The 8,491-nt window shown below is 39.6% G+C and overlaps 1 protein-coding gene across 2 annotated transcripts in view; it reads left to right on the top strand.

Annotated features, from left to right (window-relative positions):
* Window positions 1-508: 508 nt before the first annotated feature.
* Mbtps2 (membrane bound transcription factor peptidase, site 2) overlaps window positions 509-8,491 on the top strand; it is a 47,100-nt gene continuing 39,117 nt past the window's right edge. For both annotated transcript variants that reach the window (XM_026401385.1, XM_026401386.1), the window contains exons 1-3: window positions 509-700; window positions 3,861-4,009; window positions 5,756-5,975. In XM_026401385.1, the coding sequence (XP_026257170.1) occupies window positions 626-700; window positions 3,861-4,009; window positions 5,756-5,975 (444 nt within the window). In that variant the 5' untranslated portion in view covers window positions 509-625. The remainder of the gene's footprint in view (window positions 701-3,860; window positions 4,010-5,755; window positions 5,976-8,491) is intronic.

Below are 8,491 nucleotides of genomic sequence, written 5' to 3'. Positions count from 1 at the left end.
TTGGGGGAATCAACTGAGGAGGAACACTGGAGGGAAATTCCTGAGATGGAAATGTTCTACATTTTTTATTAGGGTATATGGAAATACACATTTAATTAAAACTCATCGAAATGAACAACTGAGATCTGTGTGTATGATTTCGCCATATGTAAATTACACTTCCGTAATAAGAATGAATAAATAAACCTGATTAACTTAAATGTGGATGTCTATGTCCAGGTCGGGGAGGCAGCGATAATAATTACTTCAGATGATCCCCCAGATCTTAGTAGATTAAAAGGAACTGCACACCTCAGATCAGAACTATTGAGAAGGGAGAGCACACAGCAGAGACGGGCAAAACCTAACAAATCTCCACAAGACTGGTAGTCGAAAACCAGGGGTTCCCAAGACAGCGGCGCCTAGTGTCACAAGAATATAATCCCCTACGCCATTTTCCGGTACTCGTAAGTGCGACCGTGTATCGGCACCGGAAGAATCCGGAGGGAAACGTCTCCACCGCCTTAAAGGAACCGCAGGTAACTTGGTTCCCGCGCGGATGTTGGAGCTGTAAGGCGCCTGGCGGTCGGCGGCTGCGGCTCTAAGGGAAGAGGAAGCCGGGGCTCATCTTCTCTCCGCTGCCGCCATGATTCCAGTGTCGCTGGTGGTGGTGGTGGTGGGCGGCTGGACTGCCGTCTACCTGACCGACTTGGTGCTGAAGGTGAGGGCCTCGGGCCTAAGACCCAAGCCGGTGGTGGCCAGGGCCCGATCGCAAGGTTCTGTGTCGCCCGAGGCCTTTCTCTTCCCCTGCCAAGAGCCTTCGGGGCTAGAAGCCTCACCGCCTGTGCCCACGTGCGGCCTTTTGCGTGGCGCATCCGCCCGATGGAGTAAATAAAGCACGGCTGGCTGCGGGAGGGGTGTGGCGGCCCGCGCAGCTACCGCTGCCGCATTGCGGGTGACGGTCATCGCTGCCTTTGGATCTTGCCGGGAAGGCGACAGTGGTGGGCTAGGGGATGCGGGGCGGTTCTTGCTGGACCCTACAGCAGCAGTGTACCAGGGAGGAAAATAAAACGTCTGTGTAGGAAAGGCTTTCTTTTCCCTCATTGTTTTAAGGTTACGACCCTCTAGAGACAATGGTATTGGAATGAATCTAAATCAAGTCATGATTGAAATCACTGATTTCAAACTTAGAGGTGCAGAGAGTCATTTTGGGGTTCCGGTTAAAAATGCAGATTCTGATTCAACAGATCTGGGAAGGTTCCTAAGATTATGCATTTCTAATCCGATCCTGCATGCTACCGATGCAGCTGGTCCCCAGACCATTATTGAAAATAGCACACTCAAGTATCAGGGATTTAGATAACCAGTTTTCTATTATTCGAATTCTGATTTGCACCCTGCACCTTCTTCACACTAGCCACACACCCTCTGGGTGCATGGTCCATATTTGAGTTATTTGGGAATGGTACCAAAAAATAGCAACGATTTTCTGACCACGTGCTTCAAGAACCTTTTCCAGTCGAATATTGGGGGGGGGGGGGTGAGGGTAACTATGTGGAATAAGATCATATACATTCTCAATGGTTTAATAAAAACACCAATTATGAACAGGAAAACCTTTATGTAATGAATACTGTTTTAAATAGAATGCTGTAGTATTGTGTGTCTTAGATATAACAATAAAATGAAGTGATGCTTGTTCGTCATTATTTTTAAACTTGCCAAGTGCAAGAGATTATACACGTAGTTCTTAGGAGAGCTGGGTGCTGCCACTTCCTAACCATTTTGACTGGGCAAATTACTATCTGTGCCACAGTTTCTCATCTTTAAATAGGAATACTAATAGGAAGGGTCTCCTGAGATTATGGAGAGGAATATGTTAGTACATCCACATAAAGGCTTGTTATACAACCTGAGGTGTAAGGACCCCATCTCAAAAAATAAAAGGACTGGGGATGTAGCTCAGTGGTAAAGCACTGGGGTTCAATCCCCAGTATCACACACAAACACACACACACACAAAGTCAAATCTATACAGTCTTTCATCAAGTTTGTGAGGTGATCAGGATGTCTCTTTAATTTCAGTAACAGCCCTCAGCTCCCTAAGAGTATTAATTCTCAATCAAAAGACCTAATGACTCATTCAGAGTGTCTGCCTAGGGAATAGAGAGACCTTAACTTTAGGAGCTTGTACCTTCAGCTTCTCTGCTTTTAGCTTGATCTGCTATTCCATCCTTAGTTGTTTTTTGTTTTGTTTTACCATTTTTTGCAGTACATATCTGCTGGAGGGGTATGTCATTCTCCTTTTAAAGTCTTGGAAAACTAAGAGGTTTTAAAAGCTACCCAAAGACTGAGATGAGAAAACCTTAGATATGTATATTCAGACTCAGGTCACTTTTTAATCACTGTGATAGGGCTGAAATAACCTTCTAGGACAAATAAGCCTCACATAGGTGAGCATCAATTATATCTACTTACAGTCCTTATTATAATTGTCACATATATATCATAGCCTTATGTTATCTATAATCCTGTATTAGTCAAGTACTTCAAACTCTACTAAATATAAAACTATTGTAGCTGTGTATAAGCAACTATTCCCACAACCCCCAGAGAATTTAAGAGATGTTACTGAGACCAAGATGGCTTTAGGTAAGTTCTGTACTTTTACATGTTGGAAGTTGGCCTAACTTAGGGCTTTCTCCAAAGATAGAAAGCACAGATTACAGATGAGCATGGTAGCACATGTTTCTAACTGCAGCTACTTAGGAGGCTAAGGCAGGAAGATCACAAACTTGAGGCAGCCTGGGCCTGTCTCAAAGCAGAAAATAAAAAAAGGGTTGGAGATCTACCTAAGTAATAAAGGACCTCTGGATTCAATCCCCAGTGTAGCAAAAAGAAAATTAAAAAGAAGGAAAGCACTGATTCCAACTAACCTATCCTTTGTGTTGAATTGATTGTAACATAAGGCGTCTTTCCTTTCTGTGGTAAAAAGGAAACCTGTGCTGTCCAATATGGTAGTTATTGACCACATGTGACTATTAAGCATTTGACATAGAGCTAGTCTGAATAGAGATGTGCTGTAAGTTTAAAGTTGATACCAGATTTCAAACAAAGTCAAAACCAGTATCTAAATATTTTATTATATTCATTACATGTTGAAATGATATCTCGGATATTTGTGGTTAAAATACATGCTAATTAATCACTTTTTGATTATTTAAAATTTGACTGATAGACAATTTAAAATTATACGTTGTTAACATTTGTGGCTCACATTATATTTCTGTCGGACAATACCATTCTAAGCAGAGGTCAGCAAACTTCTATAAAAGATTTTAGTCTTTGTGGGCAACACAGTCTATCTGTCATATATTCCTGTTTGTTGTTGGTTTTTAAAATCCCTTAAAAGTGCAAAAACTAGGCTGGGTGCAGTGGCACACACTTGAAATCCCAGCAGTTCATGAGGCTGAGTCAGGAGGATCGCAAGTTTGAGACCAGCCTCAGCAACTTAGCAAGGTGCTAAGCAACTCAGTGAGACCCTGTCTCTAAATAAAATACAAAATAGAGGATTTGGCTCAATGGTCGAGTGCCCCTGAGTTCAATCCCCAGTACCAAAAAAAGTGTAAAAACTATTCTTAGTTCACAGGCTATACTAATACAGGTTGTAAGCCATATTTGGTTTGTGGGCCATGATTTGCCAGACCCTAACTTCAGCAGCTCAAACCTTTAATACTCTGAAGAATAAACAGAAAGCTTTAAAAGACATTTTAGCAGTTCAGCATTGTGATTTCTTATAGAAAATACTTTTTTTACTTCTTATATGTTATAAATTGTTCTTCAAAATTAAGTGATATGAAATTTTTTTCTTTCTCTTATAGTCATCTGTATATTTTAAACATTCTTATGAAGACTGGCTGGAAAACAATGGATTGAGCATCTCCCCTTTTCACATAAGATGGCAAACTGCAGTTTTCAATCGTGCCTTTTATAGTTGGGGACGGCGGAAAGCAAGGATGCTTTATCAGTGGTACTCTTCATCTTTTCTCTTTTTGATTTAAATTAGACATGTTCATGAGGAATAGCTTGTTAAATTAGCCATTTCCATCATATTTTTGATCTACCAAGTTTTTGAATATTGGCAGTAGAAAATTTTTCTAGTTTTTAATAACTATAGGATTGTGTCATTGTGCTTTTACATACATTAAAAATCATGGTTGTGCTGGGCATAGTGGCAAACGCCTGTAACCCCAGCAGCTCAGAAGGCTGAGAAAGGAGGATGTAGACTTCAAAGCCAGCCTCAGCAACTGTGAGGCACTAACCAACTCAGTGAGACCCTGTCTCTAAATAAAATACAAAATAGGGCTGGGGATGTGGCTTAGTGGTTGAGTACCCCTGAGTTCAATCTCTAGTACACACACACACACACACACACACACACACACACACACAAAATCATGGTTGTACAACTATAATGCACCAATAAAAAATGTGGGGGAAAAATTGTGTTTTATGGTTTGGGTTTACAATGATCTCTAGGATACCCCAGATCCTGACAGGTTCTTAGTTGAGGGAAGGTGGGGTTGGAGGGTGGTCTGAATTCCTTTTTGTTAAAAATATAGCTCCAGATAGATTACAGCTAAATATAAACAATTAAATCATCAAAGAGTTAACAGAAAATGCAACAGCTAATCAAAGTATACAGTAGAACAAAGGAAATAATAAGAGCAGAAATTAGTGAAATAGAAAGTATACAATAAAGAAAACTGGCAAAGCCAAATTTTGGTTCTTTGAAAGGATTAATAAAAGTAACTAATCAAGAAAAGAAGAAAACACAAACTCAAAATCAGAATTGAAAAGAGGATGTTACTACTGATTCTGTAGACAAAAAAGAGACTATTAGGAACAAGTCTACAATTATAAATTTGACAGTTTAGATGAAATGAACCAGTTCCTTGAAAAACACAACTTATCAGAAAGTTAAAAAATAATCTGGTTGTGGTAGCACACACCTATAATTCCCAGCAACTTGGGAGGCTGAGGCAAGAGGATCTCAAGTTTTAGGCCAGGCTCAGCAATTTATCGAGGCCCTCAGCAACTCGGCTACTCAGCAAGACTCTCTCTAAAATTTAAAAAGGCAGGTGGTGCACCTGGGAATATCGCTCAGTGGTTACATACCCCTGGGTTCAATATTTGATACAAATAAATAAAATAAAAACATTAGGATGGGCTCAGTGGTTAAGTGCCCCTGGGTTTAATCCCTGGTACCAAAAGAGAAAAAAGAAAATGGAACATATTATTCTCCACTATAGCACAGTAACTTCTAATTATTAGAAAAGTAGAAGAAAATGAACTATTAAATCTTCCCATATTAATATTTAGACTAATTTATCTCAAAGTAAAGCTAAAATACAATGCAGACAAAAATAAGTGAAAAACAATGGTATATAATGCCAAGAGCTGTCTAACTGTGTTCAAATAAGATCAAAATAGAGCTGTGTAAATGAGCAAATACATGAGAGGAACCCAACTATTTTTTTTTTAATTGGGATCAACACTGAGCCTCTCTGGGTACCAGGAAATTGTAAATTATTATAACTGCTTAAAGTCCCAATGCTAGAGTCAAGTATTTGAAGTTCAGAGGGGAAAACGAGACAGAGTTGTTGAACATTTAGCCATTATTTTAAAGCTATGAAGTGTGGTTGGGCAGAGAATTTGTTAGTGCGCAGATTGTGAAGAGTTGTACATTTATATGATTTTTTTTTCATCTTGACAGGTTCAATTTTGGAATGGTCTTTGGTGTAATTGCCATGTTTAGCTCTTTTTTTCTTCTTGGAAAAACATTGATGCAGACTTTGGCACAGATGATGGCTGACTCTCCCTCTTATTCTTCCTCTTCCTCTTCCTCCTCCTCTTCCTCTTCTTCTTCTTCCTCCTCTTCCTCCTCTTCCTCTTCTTCCTCTGCTCTTCACAATGAACAGGTGTTACAAGTTGTGGTAAGTACCTTCTTTTTGTTTTAAATAATTGTTGAAATGTAGATACAAGATTTCTTTCTGGCTAGTATACCTAGTATCCATAATATAAACATGAAAATAAAAGCCTTAAAAATTTTCAAAATACTTGCTTAAATAAAAAATACTGGGGGCTGGGGTTGTGGCTCAGTGGCAGAGCCTAGCATGTGTGAGGCACTGGGTTCAATCCTCAGCACCACATATAAATAAATAAAATAAAAGGTCCATAGACAACTAAGAAATTTTTTTAAGTAAAAAATACTAATTAGTAAGTAATGAGTGGAATTGTGATATTTGGTAGTAGCATAATAGTTATAGCAGTGAACAAATGGACCAGTATCAAAACTGTCAGCATTTACAGAGATATTCAGCTTAATTCATATTGTCATCTTAAGGTGTTAAATGATTGTTGCTTTCAAGGAATAAGCATGCTGACTTAAGGTTTCTATAATGTACAAGTAAATTGCATTTTAGTCTTATGCAGAGTGTTCTCCTTTTCATTCCATGGCTTTCAGAGTATAACCAATAATATCTTTTTAATTAAAAGTATAGCTGGGCTGGCAAGATGGTGTGCCTATAATCCTAACAGCTGAGGAGGCTGAGACAGGAGGATTGTGAGTTTAAAGCCAGCTTCAGCAAAAGTGAGGCACTAAGCAATTCAGTGAGACCCTGTCTCTAAATAAAATACAAAATAGGGCTGGGGATGTGGCTCAGTGGTCGAGTGCCCCTGAGTTCAATCCCCAGTACCCGCCAAAATAAAGTATAGCCAGGCACATGGCACGGGCCTGTAATCCTGGTGGCCTAGGAGGCTGAGGCAGGAGGATCACGAATTTGAGACCAGCCTCAGCAACTTAGCGAGGTGCTAAAAGCAACTTAGTGAGACCCTGTCTCTAAGTAAAATACCAAAAAAAAAAAAAAAAAAAAAAAAAAAGGCTGAGGATGTGGGTGAATAGTTAAGTGCTCCTGAGTTCATTTCCTGGTTCCAAAAAAAAAAAGTATAATACTGGGATTGTGAGTGTTGCTCGGTGGTAGACTGCTTGTGGGCATGTGTGAGACCCTAGGTCCAATCCCTACCACCACAACCACACACAAGAAAAGAGGTATAACACCTTTCCAAACAGTCACTGTGATTCTTGATGTAAAGAATAATGTGCTGAATTGTACTCCTTTGACTGTAATCTATTTATAATAATTCTCACATTAAAGAACGTGTGTATACCTATACCTACCATTTCATGGTAAGCCCTCTACCAACTGAACCATATCCCCAGTCCCCCCCCCACCCTTTTTAAGCAGAACTGGGGATTGCACAACCCCGGTCCTCAGGCATGCTAGGCAAGCACTGTGCTATCGTGCTACATCCTCAGCCCTAGTTGGTTCACTTTTATTTCACATTTTTAAATTATAGTTCCTATTCCATGAAGCATGGATGTTAAGTTTTTAATCATGTTTTGTTAGTGGAATATACTGTTTAAGAGTCAGTAACAGTTATATTTGCAGACTGGGTTTTGAACCCAGAGGTGCTCTACCACTGAACTACATCCCTAAGTTGCCCAGGCTGGTCTCAATCTTGCGATCTTCCTGCTTCAGCCTCCTAAAATTAGCTGGGATTATAGTTACGCCAACCATGCCCAGTTTCTCTTTCTATTTTTTTTTTAACTCATCTCTTTGTGATCTCTGCTAGGCTCAATAATTATGGGAAGATTTAGAAGTCATTTATAGAAAATGATAAATAGTCAGTTTTTTCTTAGAAGTAAAAACTATTCACCAGGTGAAGCTCTAGAAAAGATTATAGCTAGGCCCTATTTACATGGGGAACAGAAATCCAATCTTGGCATTCATGGAACTTTTTAGAAGGATAGCTTCTATGATTGCACTACAGTTGAACATCATATAAGGTGCTGTGGGAACAGTATAGGAATGCAAAGTGAGCCTGGCACTGGGAAAAGAATAAAAAGAGAATCTTTTTTTTTTTAATTGATTGTTCAAAACATTATAGAGCTCATGATATATCATCTTTCATACATTTGACTCAATTGGGTTTTGAACTCCCTTTTTTACCCCAAATACAGATTGCAGAATCACATCTGTTACATACTCACATTTTTACATGATGGCATATTAGTGACTGTTGTATTCTGCTACCTTTCCTATCCCCTACTATCCCCACTCCCCTCCCCTCCCCTCCCATCTTCCCTCTCTACCTCCTCTGCTATTGTTCAATTCTCTCCCTTTTTCCCCCCCTCCCCCTTGCCCCTCATAACCTCTTATAATTTTGTGTATCATTGAAGGTCTCCTACCATTTCCATATGCTTTCCATTCTCTCTCCCTTTCTCTCCCCCCATTCGTCTTTGTTTACTGTTAGTCTTTTCCTCATGCTCTTCCTTCCTGTTCTGTTCTTAGTGGCTCTCTTTATATCAAAGAAGACATTTGGCATTCGTTTTTTAGGGCTTGGCTAACTTCACTTAGCATAATCTGCTCTAATGCCATCCATTTCCCTG

Source organism: Urocitellus parryii, chromosome X (genome assembly GCF_045843805.1).
Source record: "Urocitellus parryii isolate mUroPar1 chromosome X, mUroPar1.hap1, whole genome shotgun sequence".
In the NCBI taxonomy this organism is placed as follows: domain Eukaryota; kingdom Metazoa; phylum Chordata; class Mammalia; order Rodentia; family Sciuridae; genus Urocitellus; species Urocitellus parryii.
This window is presented reverse-complemented; position numbering and strand designations above follow the sequence as displayed.